Source organism: Microcaecilia unicolor, chromosome 11 (assembly GCF_901765095.1).
Source record: "Microcaecilia unicolor chromosome 11, aMicUni1.1, whole genome shotgun sequence".
Taxonomy (NCBI): Eukaryota; Metazoa; Chordata; class Amphibia; order Gymnophiona; family Siphonopidae; genus Microcaecilia; species Microcaecilia unicolor.
Window position 1 is genome coordinate 42,085,914 of NC_044041.1, and position 22,311 is coordinate 42,108,224.

At 40.2% G+C, this 22,311-nt stretch overlaps 1 protein-coding gene across 1 annotated transcript in view; it reads right to left on the reverse strand.

Annotated features, from left to right (window-relative positions):
* Positions 1-22,311, reverse strand: part of LOC115479673 (nuclear receptor corepressor 2-like) — a 667,653-nt gene that overhangs the window by 271,642 nt on the left and 373,700 nt on the right. Inside the window, exons 10-11 of the mRNA XM_030217748.1 lie at positions 16,180-16,352; positions 654-747 (exon numbers count right to left, since the gene is read on the reverse strand). Coding sequence (XP_030073608.1) covers positions 654-747; positions 16,180-16,352 — 267 coding nt within the window. The remainder of the gene's footprint in view (positions 1-653; positions 748-16,179; positions 16,353-22,311) is intronic.

The window sequence follows — 22,311 nt, forward strand, 5'->3', positions numbered from 1 at the left end:
GGTAAATGAATGTCAAATTCCAAATGTTGCCAATCTAATGCCTTCACGGTCTTCACCAACAGTGTCCGTGAAAAATGCATTGAACTTTTAGACGTCTCCCTGAGTTATTGCAAAGGCCAGACCATCCTACTCCTTTCTGCTGTACTATTTTGACGTAGGATTGTGGGTTCTTCCACCTTCTGTGGTCGTTCCTTGTTCTCCTGATCTGTGTAACAGGAGAGCTTCCTAGTTAACTGAAAAAAGGTTAACCAGAAGGACACAGAAGAAACTGGTGCCCTTCCAATATTCTGTCTTCCTCTTGGCATAGATGACAGCAAATACTTGACCAGGTGTAGGAGATATAAGGAAGTACTCTAGGGCAAATAACATGAACAGCTCAGTGCCTTGCACCTGGCAAAGTGTTAGACGTTTCAGTAAAGAGCAGTTTCCAAATCCAGACAATAAAAAGGTCGCATTTCGCAACAGCTTTCACCCCTGCCTTTGGAAGAACTAGAAAAGGCTTACTGGGAAAAAAAATACAGCTTTCACAACAGATGTTTACCCAATCCCAGCTTCATTACACCAGGCAGCCATTGACCTCCCTAGCAGAGGGGAAAATAAAAAAAGAAAGCAGAACAGGAGAAAGAAAGAAAAGCTTTCTGGTAGGGTCTCACCTCTTGTTCCGAGAGTCCGTCAATGATCTCCGACACTTCGTGCTCACTGCGTGCTGCAGACATAGTCAGGCTGCCACCTCTCTGTCCCACCCTGCTGGGAAATGGGGAGGAAAGACTGAAACATGTGTCCTCTCCAAGATTGGGTTTGTCCCTCTACAGCCCAACAAATTACATCTGGAGCGCATACATCTTGTAATTCAAGATAATATTGTATATCCTATAATGTGCCCATGTAACTGGTATATTTTGGACAATCCTCAAGACCAGTGAAGACTCAACTTACAGAACACAAATCACGTATTTTAAACTAAGTATTAACATCTTCACCGGTACAACACTGGGTAGATTGTAAACATTCCTAGCATGAACTGAAATGGAGAGTGATAGTGTTCAGCTGGGGTGGGAGGGTGGGTATGCTGAACAATTGCTTATTTACAAAAGGGTCCTTTTACAAGGCGTGCTGAAAAATGGCATGTGGTAGTGTAGGCGCGGGTTTTGGGCACGCGCCGATCCATTTTTTAGCGTGCCTGTAGTAAAAAGGCCTCTATTTTTTTGCCAAAAATGGACATGCAGCAAAATGAAATTTTCCACGCGTACATTTTGGGTCTGAGACCTTACCGCCAGCCATTGACCTAGCAGTAAAGACTCTCGCGGTAACCAGGCGGTAAACCACATATGTCATTGTCTTAGCCCCTTGGTTCTCTTTTTTGTAGGTCCCAGAGATATCCTCTGAATTCCCTCTTGCTTTCTCAGTACTAGGGTCCCCCGTTATCCTCCTGTATTGCGAACTGCCTAACTCCTCTCTCCTTCTCCTTAGAAGCAGGCAGTGGGCTGGTTCTTCATCCTAGATCATATCTCTGAGCCTAAGCAAACCCTGTCACTTCTCACTACTTCTTATGGCACAACAGTTGAGCTAACCAAAGTCCTTGATTCCCTTGCAGAGTTATGCAGTGGCCAGGTAATGAGAGCCAAAGAGAAAAAATTCAAAAAGGGCTTGGGTTTTATAGCAATCCCTATATAACCTAGGCCCTAGCCTTCTTCTGGAAACTAAGAGGGTATTCACAAGTCAACACACACTGCTTTGGTACAGCCACTAGAGGTCTCTGTTATCCACCTAGAGCAGAAACTTACAAGTTTCAACATAGGGATTCTTTGAGGATACAAAAAAACATGATGTTTATTAAGGTTTTTGCACCACAAGTATTACTGCTGGGTAACTTTTCCAGTGGAATCAAATATGTCATTTGTATCACTTAGGAAACAGAGCAGAAAGGATACAAGCCAAGCCAGGAGAGGGGTGAGACAGAACTAGGAGAAGTGACAAATTTCCAGTGTTTATCCAATAAATACATATTTTTTTCATTGCAGGTGTTTCATCATTTATTTATCACTTACTATACCACTCTCTTCTGACAGATAGGTCAAAGAGGTTTACAATTCGTAAGAGAAACTTAAAGAAAGGAACTCCATAAAATATAGAAAAGGGACACTCACTCTCATCAAAAGAAGACAGTCACTACATAACAGCAGAACAACACTAGCACACTTACAGCTCAAGCCCAACTTTCTGAAAGCCTACTGGTGTTTATTGATTAAATCCTAAAATCAGAAGCAGTAGTCATTAAGACCCTGGCATCTGACATATTTTGTATCTTCACCAGGGGTGGACTGACCATTGGAACAACAGGGCAGTGCCTAAGGGCCCAAATCTCCCCTAGCCTCCATCTAATTTAATCACTTTTGATAGGTAGTTAGGGGTCTCTGCCCCTTATTGCCCGAGGGCCCGGAGCACTGTCAGTCTGCCCCTTGTCTTCACCAACCCAATTTCTTTAAAAAGAAGGCTCCATCAGAATTAATCCCCATGATGAATGCGTTACTGGTCAATACTTACAGAAAATTTGCCACTACACTCCCAAAAATTCTTTCAAGAAAATCAGAAGCTAAAGGAGGAGGTGTGTATGTGTGCGTATATCTATCTATGGGTCACACTAAGGGGCCTTTCTAATAAAGGGCATTAAGTTTTGGACTTAACACTCTTTAATGCAGAATTTTAATGTGGGATGAGCCCAAAACTAACCTGCTGCATCAAGAAGGAGCACTCTTAATGCATTTTTTTTGCAGGTTGTGCGATTTTTTGACACGGTTCCTCATAAGAGGCTCTTGAATAAGCTTGACAGGCAGTAGTTGGGACCCAAAGTGGTGAACTGGATTAGGAACAGGTTGACAAACGCCAGAGGATGGTGGTTAATGGAATTCACTCAGAGGAAAGTGAGTAGTGGAGTGGCTCAAGGATTGGTGCTGGGGCCAATTCTGTTCAATAGATTTGTGAGTGACATTGCCGAAGGGTTAAAAGGTAAGGTTTGCTTTTTTGCGGATGAAACCAAGATTTGTAACACAGTGGACACCCCGGAGGGAGTGGAATACATGAAAAAAAATCTGCAAAAGTTAGAAGAATAGTCTAATGTTTGGCAATTAAAATTCAATACAAAGAAGTGCTAAGTGATGCACTTAGGGAGCAGAAATCCAACGGAGACATATATACTAGGAGGTGAGAGGCTGATATGAACAGACAAGAAGAGAGACCTAGGGATGACAGTATACGAGGATCTGAAGTCAACAAAACAGTGTGACAAGGTAGCGGCCGTAGCCTGAAGGATGCTAGGCTGTATAAAGAGAGGCATAACCACAAGAAAGGAGGTGTTGATGCCCCTTGTACAAGTCATTGGTGAGGCCCCACATGGAGTACTGTGTTCGGTTTTGGAGGCTGTATCTTACTAAGTATGTAAAAAGACTTAAAGCGGTACAGAGGAAGGCGACAAACATGGTATAGGGCTTGCGCCAAAAGATGTATGAAACCTGAATATTTATAACCTAGAAAAGAGAAGGGACAGTGGAGATATGATACATACGTTTAAGTACTTGAAAGTTATCAATATAAAAACAAATATTTTCTAGAGAAGGGAAAATGGTAAAACTAGAAGGGCATAAATTGAGGTTGCGGGGTGGTAGACTTAGGAGTAATGTCAGGAAATTCTTGTTCACAGAGAGGATGGTTGATGCCTGGAATGCCTTCCTGAAAGAGGCGGTGGAGAAAAAAAAACGGTGACGGAATTCAAAAAGGCGTGGGATGAACACAGAGGATCTCTAATTAGAAAATGAATGGTTTAAAAATACAAAACTTAAATGGCTGCATGTCAAGTGACGCTTAGATGACGACACCGGCTGTGAAAAAGTAAGGCCAGTGCTGAGCAGTCTGGGTCCCGTATATGGCAATCCAGTTTAGGAGAGGGCTTTGACAGAAACTCCAGTAATTTGGAATGTGAGGACTGGGCTGGGCAGACTTTTACAGCCTGTGTCCTGCAAATGACAAGACAGATTTGGACAGGCTAGAGAGGGCTTCGAAGGCAATTCCAGTAGCTGGAACTTAAGAACATGGCCGGGTAGACTTCTATGGTCTATGTCCTAGAACCCTGATGGCGAACCTATGACACGCATGTCAGCACTGACACGCATAGCCATTTTTGATGACACACGGCGCCGCCGCAGTGTGGTCCGCCCTCCCTCCTCGCTCCCGGAAACTAACCTTAAAGCCTCCTTTCACGTCGCAGCAAGCAGCAGCAGGGCAGGCCACTCCTTCCTTCCGTGTCCTGACCTCGCCTGACGTAACGTCCGCGAGGGCGGAGCACAGAAGGAAGGAGGAGAGGTCTGCCCTGCTGCTGCTTGCTGCAACGTGAAAGGAAGCTTTAAGGTTAGTTCCGGGCCCGGTAGCGGGTGGAGGGGGGGCCCGGCGACCTCGGGTGGGCAGCGATCTCGGGTAGGGGGGGCCCGGGGGCGGTCCTAGTAGCAGTGATTTTTCTTGAAGTGACACACCACCCGAGTTATGCTCGGTTTTTTGGTGAATTTTGACACACCAAGCTCAAAAGGTTGCCCATCACTGTCCTAGAAGTTCCATAGAGAGACAATGATCAAATATGTTATATCACATTCACTGTTGGCTTAATCATAACCTGAAAATGAGTGTGACTGTTGGGCAGACTGGATGAACCGTTCAGGTCTTTATCTGCCATAATTTACTGCATTAACATTCAGATTAATGAGCGAAACTTAGCGCCTCTTCTTTAGGAGGTGGTAAGTGGTCCCGCGTTATATCTGCATTAGCCAGTTAGCATGCAGTAAGTGTAATGCGCTAGCTGGCTAACACTTCCATGCCCACTTTTTGACCATGCAACACCCCCCCCCCCCCCCAAAAAAAAATATTTTTCAAAAATATCTGTAACACACATCGGTGTCTAGATGACTGCATTTGCTGATTAGTGCATTTATACTGACCAGTTTTCTTAAGTCTATTTTACAGTGTCAATCTGTATTGTGTTCGTTATTGTAATGTATATTTTAATGTTTTTTTATTGTGTGTGTTTGAGTTTGAAGTGGGTTACACATAAATAAACGCATGTGTGGAAACGGTAAAACCCTTTAATGTGGTCAAGCATTAGCCTGTTCCCCCCACAATGATAGTGCATTAAGGGGCCCTTTTACTGGAGCTTAGCAAACGCTATCCCTCTGATTCTGTAAAGGTCACCAAAAATTGCGTGGGCAAGTTTAGATGCATTCCCAATTTGTGCACGCAATTTAATTGAATAACAGGCCAATTAGTGCCAATAACTGGCTTTTTAACAAGCAAATTATTGTTACTAATTAGATTTAATTGGGACCAACGTGCGTAAAGTTAGACGCAGGATCTGCACCTAAAGTTTATGCACATTCCAAAAAAGGGGGGGTGCAGAAATGGGAGGGTCATGGGCATTTTGGAGCAGAACGGGGGTGTGGCTTCAAGTTACACATGTGCTTACAAAATAACGGTGCTCTGCGCATAAAATTTAGGCACGGGCATTTGAACCACTTTTTCGTTGGTGCCAATGGCTGCCCCTAAATTTACATGTGACTTTCTGCTTAAGCGTGTATGCTATATACCTAGCCGAATTTTAAGCGCGGCTTATAGAAGACCACTTAAGAGGGTTTTTTCCGGCTCCGATTTTATAGGCACCATTTATAGAATTTACCCCTATATGCTGTATGTCATATTTTATACCAATGGGCCATGTGGCACTTAGCGCACATAAATGTCTGTTAGCGCACACTGAGCTTCAGAAAAAAGGGCCCTAAGTGCTTAATGCCCTTTATTAGAAGAGCCCCTAAGTCTCAAGTTTCCTATTTATTTAATACCAAATAGAAATACATCCGAATCAACACGATCTTATCTAAATCTGCACTACCCAAGCTGCAAAGGACTTAAATACAAAACAACTTAAGCATCTAGTTTTTCCTACATAAGCACACAACTGTGGAAGGCATTACCAAAAGCCTTGAAAACGACGTTTGACCACCTAAACTTCCGGAAATCACTAAAAACTGGGGAAATGTACATATTTATACACAATATGTGCCTTTATATGTTTTTATACTGTTTTTCTCATGGTTTTATTATGTCATTATTATATATGTCGTATCCTTGTTTTAGACCCCTGAGGAAGGCCTTTTTGGCCGAAACACGGACCGTGTTGGGTCGTAATAAACTTTTTTTTGGCTCCTACATTTGTGGCTTCAGTCTGGTCCTTCTGGATAGCTTCCGCTCAATTTTGTTACAGTTTTGTCCTTTTGCAGGAGATTTTGGACTCTCTTCGTTGTTGTTTTCAGGACCTTTTTGTCCTCTTCCGGGTCCAGACATGGCCTTTCGTCCATGGGAAGATCTCCTTAGTTTCTCAGGAGACCACATCAATGGATTATTACAATCACAACCACCATTCATTGATGAAGATAACACTGGAACAGACTCTACATTGCTAGAAAGATGGTCTGATTTGATCCTACAACAAAAGAATGCTATCAAACTGGACTTGCACTACTCATTCCTTCTAGAATACTGTAGGCAGCAGAGGATCCCCCGTGGCTTAAGGATCATGAAAGGACCCACCATTTTCCAGGATGACCAGCCTTTTTTGGACAACTGGTGTAAAATTCTGAATAAGTGTTCATTAGATCTTATGATCCTTCTCATAGAGACAGCAAAGCAGAAAGCAGAAGATTTGAAAAGCACACTCCAAACAGATTTGGAGTCCCTTGAGAAGGATGACAAACACTTTAATGACATTATTTTAGATGTTAACAATCGCAGTAAAAATTTTAGACAAGAACTTAAACGAGGTAAGATGGAAAAGTTCAGGCGGGACATTGATGATTATCGCAGTGGCCCAGTATACCCATGGGCCAAGGCAAAGGTAAAGTATCAAGTTAAGAGATCAAGGAGATCACAATCTTACGTAGGGAAACATGGTAGTCTCTATAGACATTCCAATAGAATAGATACCCACCATGAACCCAATAAAAATAGTATAACGGTTCAGGCCGAGGTACATCAAAACATGGAAGGGGCCCCTAAATCAGTTGATAGAGGGAGGAGTTGTAAGAGAATTAGAAGTATGTCTGATGATGAACCCTTCACATCTCCTCCCTCTAGCCCCACAGCACCAACCACTTCAACACAACCTTTTTTAGAACACCTCTGGCAAAAGAATTACCAACAGAGGGACAGATACACCTCCACCGTGGGGCCAATACCCCCAGCTCACAACTACTTTCCTTACCACAGAGGTCGCGGAAGAGGCAGAGGCAGGGGCAGGGGCGGAAGACCAAGAGACTTCCAACCTCGTTGGTAGATAAAATCCCTATTTTCAATTTATCTCAATATCATCTCACAGATTTAGAAAACCAAATATTACAGAGGGGTCTCTCTTTTTCCCCCACATCAAATTATGATGCTCTACAGACGCGTGTAGACCTATTCAAATTACAAAGGAGACTACAAATTAAACATTTTTTCTCTACCAATTCCGTCTCTAATATAGATATGTCTGTTGTAAAAAGGCAGTCTAAATGGGTCCCTCCAGGTCCAACTGACCCGATCATTAAAGCCTTTCATGAAGTGGTTCTAAGAGATATCACTTCTCTAGAGAACAGTGGCACTAGAATTCCTTTTTACAACTTAACTAAAGAAGAAAATAAGGCTCTACGATCTCTGGCATCTAATCGTAATATAGTCATTAAACCTGCTGACAAGGGTGGAGGCTTGGTAATTATGGATAGGACCTCATATATCTCCGAAATTATGCGGCAGTTAAATGATACAGAATTCTATGTTCCTCTTCAAGAAAATCCAACAGAATCTCTGAAAAATGATATCATCGAAGTAGTCGAATATGCTGGTAAAATGGGCTATTTGACCATTAAAGAGAAACAATTCTTAATAAATGAACACCCCACTATCCCTACGATTTACATCTTACCTAAGATTCACAAGAGCTTAGAGAACCCTCCTGGATGTCCCATCATTTCAGGAAATGGCTCAATTTTAGAGCCGTTATCTATTTTTACTGACTTTTTTCTAAGACCATACATTCCACTCATCAAGTCCTATGTACGAGATACAGCACATTTTATCAATATACTTGAGGAATATGACGGTGACTTAGAGGGATTAATGTTAGTCACCTTAGATATCGAATCATTGTACACAAATATCCCACAATTAGAAGCGTTAACTATCATTGAAGAAACTATCAGAGACAGGAAAACCAATATCAGGATCCCTAACCGCCTCATTATGACTTTAGCCACCATAGCTCTTACTAAAAATTATTTTGCCTTCAATGGAAATTTTTATTTACAGATTAAAGGCACAGCTATGGGGGCTAGTATGGCCCCTGATATAGCTAACCTTTACGTTGCTAAATTTGAAAGGTTGTTCCTTGATGACCATCCATATAAAGAAGAGATTAAGCTATACAAAAGATACATCGATGATATTTTCATCCTGTGGAAGGGCAATATAGAATTACTTAATGAGTTCCATGGTTGGCTTAACAGTTTAGACACCAATTTGAAGTTTAAAATACAATCCAGTACGGAGTGCATATCATTTTTAGATGTGCTAGTCAGGAAAGAAAAATATTGGCTGACCACATCACTATATAAGAAACCTACGGATCGTAATTGCTACTTACATTACACTAGCTATCACAATCGTGCTCTAAAAGACAATTTGCCTTTTTGCCAGTTTTTGAGACTCAAACGTGTATGTGCCAACACAGAAGATTTTTTGGAACAATCTAAAAATCTCACAGAGAGGTTTATCCAAAGAGGATACCCTAAAGCATGTGTTAAAAAGGGTTTTAACAAAGCATGTAATAGAACAAGACAAGAACTCTTACAGACTGGTAATAAGATCAAGGGTATTCCTGACATCGTATGCAACTTCCGTTTTTCATCATTTAGTCATCATTTTAAAGACATTATCAAAAAACATTGGCACATCATACAGACACTCCCTTGCTTTAGAGACATCACACCGACATTTGCTCTTTCCAGGAACCCAAATTTGAAAGATCTTCTAGTTCCATCTGCTCTTCCAACACTTGATAGGACAGTTGAAGTTAAGGTTGGCCATCAACCGTGTAATAAATGCTCAGTCTGCATACATTCATTAACTCTTCAAGAATTTGTCCATCCCACTACCAGAAAATGCTATAAACTTAATTTTAATAGTAACTGTCAAACACAAAATGTAGTATATATCATTTTATGCCCATGTAGCCTGATATATGTTGGTAAGACCAGTAGGATGATTAAGGCTAGGATTATAGAGCACCGTAGCTGCATCAAGAGACAAATTAAGACAGCACCTTTGGTTGACCATTGGATACAGGCTGAACATAAATGTGAAGATATAAAATTTTTCATTCTCAAGACCTTCAAAAGTGGTTGGAGGGGTGGAAATTTAGATAGCACACTACTAAAAGCAGAACAACGTGCTATTTATGAATTAGATTCAATAATTCCGAACGGTCTAAATAAGGAATTAGAACTTATACATTTTTTATAATATATATCTATATAATAGTATCCTTTCACTCCTCACTAGATATATATGTATCCCTTGAATCTGGCTCAAATTCATTTCCTTCAATCTGGTTAATACTTTTTATAATACATATCTATATAATAGCACTTGTTTATTTTTTACAATACATATTTATATAATAGCACTGATTCACCTTCCATTAAATTCATTTTCAATTAATTACCTTCGTTTTCATATTCCTTCAATTTGGTTAACCTTCTAAAATATAAATATTAATTTTTTAAAATATAAATATATACATACACACACAATATCATCACTCATTTATTGTCCATATAATAGAAAGGTCAACCTTTCTATTTATATGATTCTTAAAACTTCTTATGGTTGGTTTATTTTGAGATATCGTAAAAATTACTTTTTGGACGATTATCCCATACCATTGTCCCATTTTACACTCATCATTAATTGACCTAGACAGTTTGAGGTGTCATTTCATACTTTTCTGAATATTGAGGTTGTCAGCAACGATATGCTGCCATATAGAATTCATATTAATGAGAGAAGCCAATGTATTTCCTATAAATAACCGTTGAGTCGCTATCACAGATCTTTAGCGTAACGGCACTTGCCTATTTATTTAGACATTACCAGCGGAAACTTTTTAGTTTATTATTTTTATAATATACATAACGCTGTATGTAGCATTGGTTATAGTTCAGTTTTCATTTTATTGGGTATAGTTAGCTTTTATCTGTCAGCGTTTTTGTTTTTTCCAGTTTTTATTTTTACCTTTCGCCGGTTTTTAAACTCCTGGACATTAAACTATATGGGCTACATTAAATACTATATTATATAGACCTGCTCAGTTTTATCAGATCCTTTTAATTAAATAATTGGTTATATTCTTAACAAATTTGCTTGTTCCAATACATGGACATTTTTGAAACATCGAGTCCTTCAATCTATATCATCCAGCACACGTCACTAATTGACTGGGCAGTTTGAAGCGTCATCGTATTTCCTTTTGAATATTGGAACTCTAAGCCATTATAGGCTACCATACGTGATTTACATCATCAGCGACGTCAGCACATTTACCATAAGTAACAGCTGATTCGCTATAGCTGGCTTTCAATGCATCAGCATGTCTATGTCGATAGTACTTACAAACCCATTCTGATATCACTAGCGGTAAGTTTTCAATTCCATTGTTCTCTTCATAGATATTTCCTTCATAGGTTTTGCTCTTTTAACATATGGTTTACTTTAATTGCACTCGCTACTGCTGGCTTTCAATGCATCAGCAAGTCTGTGTAGATAGTACTTATAAACCCATTCCGATAGCATTAGCGGTTAGTCTTTCACCTCCTTTTTTTTGTGTTGTTTTTTCATAACTATTCCTTTTTTTCATAAGTATCCCTCCCATAAGTTTTGCTTTTTAAACACATGGTTTACTTTAACTATAATCGGTGCTTGGATCTCGAGTCCTTTCGAGAAGCCATTCAAATTACTTTTGAACATCAAAACTAATATTAGCTTGCATATACCGTGTATATTATCAAAATAACGCCAATTAACCATCATTCAAATAGCACCGTCAGTATTATTATTATTATTACCATCATTTTTATTGTATTTGAGAACACCTCTATATCAGTCAACTATGTATATTTCGTTATATTTCATCTGATAAAATTTATATTTGCAAGTCTTTACATTAAAAAGACTTCGTATGCAGCCTTAAGGTTATACTTTAAATTGATAACCAATACTCAATTTAATTATATTTCTACACTTTTGTCCAGATCATCTCACTCTTTTTGTGAGACCCTTTTTGGAGGAACACCAATATAAGCCAGTTTGAAGGTATGACTATTAATTAACACTTATGCAAAAGTTGGTGTCTGTATAGTTAATAATTACCCCCATATATGTTCATGTTTATATTTATCTTGATATCCTGTTGCCTGCATCTCTACATGGATTTTTATTCATTCATTATATCCTTTATACATATTTTTAAACATATTTTATTGTTTAGTATATTATACTGTATATTACCACACTTTTGTACCTCTTCTGCATGTATTATACATACATTACATATTCTGTTTAAACATTATTACACATATTTTTGTTTAAATATTATTTAAAACATAAATAATTTGAATAGATTTTATTTAATATAATTCATCGGTATAATTTACTTGCGATTATATATATGTACTTTAAATGTATATTTTAGATATAAAATGTCATTTTAAAGTTATCATTATTATACACAATATGTGCCTTTATATGTTTTTATACTGTTTTTCTCATGGTTTTATTATGTCATTATTATATATGTCGTATCCTTGTTTTAGACCCCTGAGGAAGGCCTTTTTGGCCGAAACACGGACCGTGTTGGGTCGTAATAAACTTTTTTTTGGCTCCTACATTTGTGGCTTCAGTCTGGTCCTTCTGGATAGCTTCCGCTCAATTTTGTTACAGAAATGTACATAAGTACATAAGTAATGCCACACTGGGAAAAGACCAAGGGTCCATCAAGCCCAGCATCCTGTCCACGACAGCGGCCAATCCAGGCCAAGGGCACCTGGTGAGCTTCCCAAACGTACAAACATTCTATACATGTTATTCCTGGAATTTCCCCAAGTCCATTTAGTAGTGGATGACACAGAAGCACTGCATGAAGGTAAATCAAAGAGTTCATTCACATAGGGCAGTGACATACCAAATAAAATTTGATGGGCCAATGCACATAGTTTGAACGAATTTCTGCTCTTTAAAGGTAACCACTGTAGATTATGAAGGAGTGGGGTAGCTTTAGCAAAGCAAGGTGATTTACAAATTAGATGAGCAGCCATGTTTTGAACAGTTTGTAGTTTTTTAAAAAGGCCGCATTTAATTCCCGCATAGATGGAATTACAATAGTCGATTTTTGTTAGAACAAGAGATTGGGTTAAGGTATGTATGGAAGACAGGTCTTGTGAAAAATGATCACAATCTCTTTAATTTCCAAAGCATATGGAAGGAACTAGAGACAACATTCGAAGGCTTGACTTCCTAAGGATAAAAACGGATCAATTGTAACCACTAAGACTTTCATTGAGGATACAAGAGGATATGTTATTTTATCAACTGTAAAATCTTTGAGAATAATCGGATGATAAGGATTTGTTATTAATAAACATTTAGTCTTCTCAGTATTAAGTTTCAATTTAAAATTAGAAGCCCAGAATCCAGTTAATGTGATACCTAATCTGATTTTGTTAATATCATCACAAAGAATTTTGGAAAACGGGATGTAAACAGTGATGTCATCGGTAAAAATAAAAGTAGAAAGACCAATACTGTCAAAGAGGCTTATTTAACAATCTCTGGATTCTACATTAGGCATGGCGAGTTGACCACATCAAACTGGGTGCACGCCCAATTTACACGCGCAACTTAATTAACGAGCCAATCAGCACTGATAACTGGCCGATAACCAATTAACAGCACTAGTTGGAAATAATTGGAATTAACGAGTACCTTTTAGGTGTATTCTAAAAAGAGATGTACGTAAATTCTAATGCACATAGCTGAAAAGGGGGTGCGGGCATGGGAGGAGTGTGGGCATGTCGAGGGAGCTACTCAAATTTACATGTGTGGTTAAAGAATTCGGGGGAACCGCATCTAATTTAAGCGTGGGTATTTACTCCAGGTTTTCAGTGGCCATGCTTAAATGTAGGCACATTCCCCGGTCCTATGCGCTATTCTACAAACCATGCCTAACTTTAGGTGCTGTTTATGTACCTATTTTTTAGATACCATTTACAGAATCTGGCCCTAAGTGTACAACACAGGTTAGGAAATGAGGTTCTTAGCTTATAAGCTGTTTTGGATAGTGGCCTATCAATTCTACCTGAACTTCTAACTTTCTTTATGCACAAATTTGGAAAAGACAATAGAAACATAGAAACATGACAGCAGATAAAGGCCAAATGAGCCATCCAGTCTGCCCATCCTCTGTAACCCCCAATTCTACCTGTTCCTAAGCGATCTCACATGCTTATCCCATGCCTTTTTAAATTCTGGAACACTCCTCGACTCCACAACCTCCACCGGGAGGCCATTCCATGCCTCCACCACCCTTTCTGTGAAATAGTACTTCTTTAGATTACTCCTAAGCCTATTCCCTCTTAACTTTGTCATATGTCCCCTCATTCCAGAGCTCTCCTTTATTTGGAAAAGACTCTCTTCCTGTACATAAATGCCCTTGAGATATTTAAACGTTTCTATCATGTCTCCTCTCTCCCTCCTCTCTTCCAGCATATACATGTTGAGGTTCATAAGCCTGTCCCTATAATTTTTGCATTCAAGACCGTTTACTAATTTCGTAGCTGCCCTCTGGACCGACTCCACCCTGTTTATATCTTTCCGTAGGTGTGGTCTCCAGAACTGCACACAGTACTCCAAATGGGGCCTCACCAGAGACTTATACAACGGCACTATCACCTCCTTTTTCCTGCTGGTCATGCCTCTCTTCATGCACCCAAGCATCCTTCTGGCTTTAGCCATCGCTTTTTCTACCTGTTTGAAAGCTTTAAGGTCATCAGACACAATCACCCCCAAGTCCCGCTCTTCCTTCGCACGCTGCAGCACTTCACCCCCTATACTGTACCATTCCCTCGGATTTTTGCGATCCAAGTGCATGACCCTGCATAATTATATACAACTTATATCACAATGCCACTCAAAAATACTGTTCTTGATAAATAATAACAGAGGGGTCAGATGTTTTGACTGCACAACTACAAACGGCCCACTTCAAATATTGAATCTACAAGGGCCACACCTAAGATATGAGCAAAGACCAAAAAACAAGCAAAACAAAAAACAGAAAAGAAGAAATTTCCTCCGAGGTTGAAGAAAGATCTCAGCCACACACTTTCTCCATACTTTATAGCATCTCCTTCACATAGAAAGCTGGCACTGCACTGGAATCCTTACTGGCTGAAACTGGAGGGAAGTCTACTCCATGATTAACGCTCAGCACTGCTCTTGCATGAGCAGGAGATCACCTCATTCACAACAGCCAGCTGCCTGCCATCCATTAAGGTCACGCATGTCACTCCATGATTTACTCTTCTGGAATGGAGACCTGCATCCACCTTACTACGAACAGTGCTTTGTCCAAGACACAGGGCTAACACAAAGAAAGGCAATTTTACAACCGTTTGGGCTGACTCAGCACAGGTTTCTAATGGTCAAATAACTTCCACAGTCATCCTAATCTCTGCACATCATGGTCTTTCAGGGAAAGGGGATGGAACTTGATATACTGCCTTTCTGTGGTTACAATCAAAGCGATTTACATATTATACACAGATACTTATTTTGTACCAGGGCCAATGGAGGGTTAAGTGACTTGCCCAGAGTCACAAGGAGCTGCAGTAGGAATAGAACCCAGTTCCCCAGGATCCAAATCTGCTGCACGTTAACCACTAGGCTACTCCTCCACTCCACACAGATGATAAGCTAAATAAACATGGAGGGTAATATTCAGCCGGCAGCAGTGAGCATTTCATTTTTGTCCCAAACTGACATTATGCCCAGATATTTAATTCTGGGCCATGTCCTGGCACTGAATATCCAGGTTTATGCAGCTGGCTGTTTCTTATGTGGTTAAATGCGATATTCAGCACTTAACTATCCAGGCGAAACTGCATAAAGATAGGACTGAGTGTTATGCAGTCCAATCTGTCCAGTTAACTTAGGGGTCGTTTTAGTAAGGTGCGCTGAAAAGTGGCCTGCATTGGACGCGTGCAGGTCCATTTTTCAGAGCACCTGCAAAAAAAGGCCTTTGGGGGAGGGGCAGAAAATGGACATGCGGCTAAATGAAAACTGGCGTGTGTCCATTTTGGGGCTGATACCTTACCGCCATCCATTCACTTAGCGGTAAGGTCTCACACGTTAACCGGGTGGTAATCATCAGAATGCGTACAATGTCGATTACCGCCCGGTTAGCACCGTGCGCCAGAAGATAAAATATATTTTTCAGCGCGTGTAGTGGACGCACGTAAAAAATGAAATTTACCGTCCGGGCCACGCGGTAGCCAGACAGTAGTTCCGAATTGGTGCGCGTTGGGCACACGTAGGCATCTACGCGGCTAAGTAAAAGGACCCCTTAAGCAGTTAAGTGATGACTCTGCACCCGGACCACTCACAAAATAGCTGCTTTTCACTTTTGTGGTTAGTGCTGATATTAGCCGGTTAAGTACCGCTGAGTATTGGCAGATAGTTTCGCACAAGCTATTTAACCAACCAGGACCCTCCCCTGGCCAGTTAAATCGCTTTGAATATCAACCTGATAGCATACAAAGGATGCTTGAACAGCTAGGCAAGGACCAGATTCTAACATGTACGTTCAGAGATTTCAGAACTAAACAGATGCCAACCTCTGTATGCAGCCAGCTGTGCTGCTCCTTCTATGCTCCCACATTGTTATACTAAGCTCCTTAGTTCTGCATGCAAGAAACACTCCAAGAACTGGACCTTCATTCACCCAACAGCATTCGTGACTTCTTCCCCACCTTCATCATCGGGAACTTGTTTAACACCAACCTCTGCATCCGTTCTTGCAGCTCCCTCTGCTTTCGGATCTCTGGGAACTGTTTCTCATAGTACTCCCGCACTTTGCTCTCCTTGGCACGCCGCCGTGGGTTGTTTTCAATGCGTTCCACCTTTTTTTCCCAGGCTTCCATCAGCTGGTCGTAGCGCTGGCAAAACTTCTGTTCCTGGAGGGGGTATCAAAAAAGAGAAATCAGTACAGCTCCAGACGAGCTGAATCCACCCTGAAGGACTGTCTGACAGAAACCAGCCAAGATGCTGACAGCATCAATGGGACATATTACAACATCACAGAGCTGCAAAGGAGTCCAAAAACGACACAAGTATTCAGATCAAATAATTTTTGATAGAAGAAATGGTCTTCTGATATTGCGAAAGCATCTGACTGTACCCAGTAACATTTAAAAACAGCCGAAGCTGTGTGCAGTAAAAATACCGGAGGACAATGTACCTATTCTCTTCCCTTCCCATATACAGACACATCCTGCTTTAATGCTATAGCCTGATGAGAAACAATACCTATCTTGTCAGCTACATATTACTGACAAATGATATTAACCCCTTAAAATGTAGATGCCAAAGAATCTCAGGTGGGAGGGTATTTAACAATTACACAACTCACAAACATCACTGTCAACATAAAACGCCTCAGTGCTAGGCGTTGTGATGCATTCATTGGTCGGGGGGGGGGGAGGGAATCCTTTGCAGAATCTGACACCCTATATAGAGGATCGTTACAAATTTATGAAGAGATTGCTGCACATGAGCGTTCAAGACCATTCACGACACCTCCATAAACCTGCATTTCCAAGGGTCTGACACTTAAAAGGATACTGCGGACAATTTTTAAAGACTTGAACAGCTGCAACCTAGGCAAGTATTTCCTACCCAGGAATCTGAATCAACTCTGAAAGCGAAAGCACAAGCGTACTTTACGTTTAAATCTACCTGAGACGAAAGTGCCCGCACACACTTGCAGCTTCTTTTTGGGTGGGTTCTTTTTCAATGAAAAAAAAAAAAAAAAACCCCGAAACGTGTGTATCTTTGAAAATACAAGTTTGTGTGTGTGATGTTGCAATCCCCACTTTAACCCTATTCCTAGATCCACTCCCTCCCCCACATACGGGTGAAAGTGCATGCATTACAGAACTACACATAAACTTTTCCCCTCACAGAGGGTGGGCCAGTTTCAGAAAGCTGATTTATACAGGCAGAATTGCTTTCTACTTATACAAATCTCTTTGAAAATTGAACTGTACAGGTCACTTTCTCTGCTCCTTTTTCATCAGCTTGGGAAGGGGGAGAAGGTGGGTGGCAAATACATTTTTATTTAGTCTGATTAAGCAATCGAAAAATTGGTTTTAATGACCATTGTTTGGAGAATTATGGACACTCCCATTCCAACTGATAAAGAGCTTGAAGCAAAAAAAAAAAAAAACAGGCCCTTATGGTAAAAGAGAAGAACAAGAGAGCGGCATTGATTATCCTGTGAATCGTGTGGAGGGAATGGAACAGAATACAAAACTGTTAAACATAAAAGACTCAAAAATATTCTTTTTGGATACAGCTGTATGTCCTCATGTGTTTTTCTTTCAAAAGCCTCCCTGGATAATATGGAGACAACTGATTTTGGTCTAGTATGAAGAAAGTATATTTTTATGCAGTTTTTTAAACAAGTAAACTAATTTAGAATATGTTGGCAGCAATTTTCAGTTGCGGTGAATTCATTTTCCAGTTTGGAAAAGAGACGGCTGAGGGGGGATATGACTGAGGTCTACAAAGCTTAGAAACATGACGACAGATAAGGGCTGAATGGCCCATCCAGTCTGCCCATCCTCAGTAACCACTAACTCTTCCTTTACTAAGGGATCCCACATGCCTGTCCCACGCTTTCTTAAATTTTGACACAGTCCTCGTCTCCAAAACCTCCACTGAGAGGTCAGGTCATTCCACGCATCCACCACCCTTTCGGTGAAATAATAGATTCCTCCTGTTTCCTCTTAATTTCATCGTATGCCCCATCATTCCAGAGTTTTCCTTCATTTAAAAAAGGCTCACCTCCTGCATATTGACGCCACTGAGGTTTGTAAACGTCTCTATCATATACCCTCTCTCTCGATTCTCTCTTCCAGCGTAGAATTCTGAGTGGTGTGGAACAGGTGGAGGTGAATCAATTTTTCACTCATTCAAAAAGTACAAAGACCAGGGGATACTCAATGAAATTGCATGCAAATGCTTTTAAAACAAATAGGAGGAAATATTTTCTAACTCAAAGAATAGTTATGCTCTGGAACTCATTGCCGGAGGATGTAGTAACGGTGGTTAGCATATCTGGATTTAAAAAAAGGATTGGACAAGTTCCTGGAGAAAAAGTCCATAGTCTGTTATTAAGATGGACATGGGGGAAGCCACTCCTTGTCCCAGGATTGGTAGCATGGAATGTTGCTACTAATTGGGTTTCTGCCAGATACTTGTGACCTTGATAGGCCACTGCTGGAACCAGGATACTGGGCTAGAAGGGCAATGATCTGACCCAGTATGGCATGTTCTTATGTACTGTACTGTCTTTCCACTGTGCTGTTTATTTTGTAGTTCCTTTCTACTTATGATTTGTTGTAAACTGCTTTGACTGTACCCTGAAAGGTGACACATAAGCATCCTAATAAACATATATCTTTATGAGGATTTTCAAAAAGATATCCATATATCTCACTATCACTGAAAATGCACATACAGGACTAAATTCTGTATATGGCACACACACAAAAAATGAACAAGTTGGGCGCAATTTACAGAATAGCATGTGGTGTCAGGATTCATGCCCAATTTTGAGTGCGAGGATTTACACCACTTGAAACCTGGTGTAAATCCTTGCGCCTAATTCTGTAACACTGAGCACAAATTCCAAGAATGCCCCTGACCCATTCATGCCCCTCACATGGCCACGACCCCTTTTTGATCCGTGTGTAAACATTAACGCATGCATCATTATTGAACAACTAAAAGATGTAGGCGTAAATTTTAATTATTGCCCAATTGGCGCCGATAATTGATTATTGGCACACAAAGATCAGTGATAATTGGCTCATTGTACAATTAAATTGCGCACACAATCTTTAGCACCATACATAGAATTAGGGGGATATAGATACACAGACAACTTATCTGTACATCTGATATTCATAGGATTGAGGTATGCAAATGACTATCTGTATTAGAGCTGAATATCACCACTATAGAAAGAAAGTTAGGCTATGCCCCTGGAAGGCCCCTGTACCTTGTCACTTTATATGGATAAATGGTACCCATATATCAACTTAGACAAATAAAATGTATTCATATAAATGGTTTTGAACATTGACTCTATTTTAATTTTTCTAAGTTATCCATTCAGCAGCATGTGAAATACATGAGAAAAACTGGCTACGAGTCTCTCATACTAATGAAAGAGAAAAGCGCCATTGTTTATGAAACAGTACTTACTTTTGTCTAAGGTTAAGTGATAATTAATTTACCATTTCCAAACGGCGGCTACTGGGAAAAACCCAGAGCTGTTTTGAATACAGTGACTGGACAGCTCTAGCTAAAGTAGTGTAGCTGCCAAACTCTGAACCCTGGGAGATTGTTCTCTAGATCCACATCTACTACAAACCTGTGCAAAGCATTCTGGGGACTGCAGTCCTATTTGTCCAATTAAAATTTAAGACTTAAGAAAATAAAAAAAATCTTCAAACCAAAACACTAAAAAACAATGGTCCACTGCGAATGTTGCTATTTCTGCAACTGATGCTCCCTGAAATACTTTCGGATACAACGTAATTTATGCGTAAGAAAGAAAACTTTCTGAATCACTCTATTTACCTGAAGCTTCATCAAGCCCATTGAGGCCAGAAAAATTCCCAAATTTCTCACCGATGAGAAGGAATAGACCTGATGATGTATTATAATATTGGGCTCAACGGGCCTGATGGTGACCATAATTAACAATTTTGTACATGTACTTGATTGCATCTTGCCTTGTGCATTTGGAAAAGTCAAGTAATGAAATCTAAAATCCAAACCTAAAATCCAACTGTCCTACGACAGATCTAGAGCCTTAGAATAGATGTGCCCTATATTCCAGACATAAATAAACAAAGACAGAAACAGGCACAGAAAGAAAGATGTTTTGTCTTGTTCCATATAAACCTTGTACAAGGGTTTACAAGGGCTAAATATAGCTCTGGAAAAATAACATTCCTCCCAAAAAACAGAGAACATTTCTATTCATTAAACGCAATGGAAACAGAACAAACCCCTTACAGAAAAAAAGGTGAACCCTCATGGAGTCTACAGAAGGCTCGTAAATCCTTCACCAAAGAAGTACAAAAGGGCATTGTTCAAGGTCTTTGTCGGGATTGTGGGAGGTCAAAATTATTGCTGGACATACTTATACATAATATTAAACCAGCTTCTGACCTCTACTACTACTACTATTTAGCATTTCTATAGCACTACAAGGCATACGCAGCGCTGCAAACATAGAAGACAGTCCCTGCTCAAAGAGCTTACAATCTAATAGACAAAAAATAAAGTAAGCAAATCAAATCAATTATTGTGTACAGGAAGGAGGAGGGTAGGTGGAGACAGGTGGTTACAAGTGGTTACGAGTCAAAAGCAATGTTAAAGAGGTGGGCTTTCAGTCTAGATTTAAAGGTGGCCAAGGAAGGGGCAAGACCTCTGATAAACTCTCCCCCCTCCCCTTCAGGAACCACTGAGGATGGCACCAAATGGTGGTCAGAGAGGTGCACCGACGACCATGCACCTTAGCACCCTAAAATGAAGCCTTTTGCTGTTGCAATTAAACATACCTCCCCAGGTACAAATTCCAGACACTACCCGAGTGCTTGGCTAAGCCAGAAACGAAGCCTTGTTCAAATCTCACCAGGTTCTCACCACCCACCATCTGATATGGACACCACACCTGCTTCTCATCATCTGAGAAAAAATAAAAAGCTTTTTCCTCATATCACAGCATGTTTACATATCTCCAGTAACGATGCTTATCTAAAAGCAACTTTTTTTTTGACTATGATACTTTCAATTTGAAACTTATGCTGAATCTTGCTTTCTTTATGTTATTTGTGAAATATACCAGGGGACTGTGTTTTAGAGAATTAAATAAAGAACTGGCACTTTTTTCACAGTAAGGCAGTGCTGTAGAAACATTTTTCCATATTACAAGGCTGACTACATAGTATTCACTGGTGCATCTATCATAATAAGCACGTCGCCCTGCAGGTTGACAAGGCCTAGAATGATCTAGTGGCAGAGTCAGTAGAGGCCAGCACTCTGATGGAATCTAAATATGTATGCCAGATATAGACAGTGCTAGCGACAGGGAGGTGCCACATTAAAAAAAGCATATGGAAAGGAATTTGGAGGTGGTTGAAGCGCTGGCATTTATATGCTTATTTATCCAAAGTGGTAGTAATCTAGAGAGGAAGACAACTGAAGAGACTGGTTAGGCCAACTGGTCTTTATCTGCCATTTGCTATGTCACTGTATTGTTAAGTAAAACTGCTACAGGAATCAGAGGCTTAATCTAGAGCCCTGAATCCACTAAAAATTAAGAGTCCCCTCCCCTCCCAGATTCGATTCTAACTGCAAAGTGAAGTGAATGGCTTCCGCAACAGTACCTCCAGTCTTGTGGGGAAACGTCATACTGCTGACCTGCACAACTTCTTCGGAAACATGCGTTTGTTATGTGTACACACAGTAGTTTTACCAAGAGGGCCCCGAAATTTATTTATTTTATTTATTTGGTGCATTTTTACTCCACATTTTCCCACAAGAGCAGGCGCAATGTGGCTTACATTCATTCAAAAGGATACAATACAATACATAGTAGGCACAGATACAGAGGGGAAGGAACATGGGATTACACGGGGAGAATGTCATGGGCGAAGCAACCGGCAAAAAAAAAAATCTGTTGACTTCAGTACAACAGGTAGGTAATGGCAATGGAATATGTGCAGAAAGACCTCCTATCCAGAAGGGGTCAACAGTGCTGAGGTCCCTGCTGCAGATAAGCTTTAGTAAAAGACCCCCTGGAATTGCAAGTCCATACATACAAAGTGGAAAATG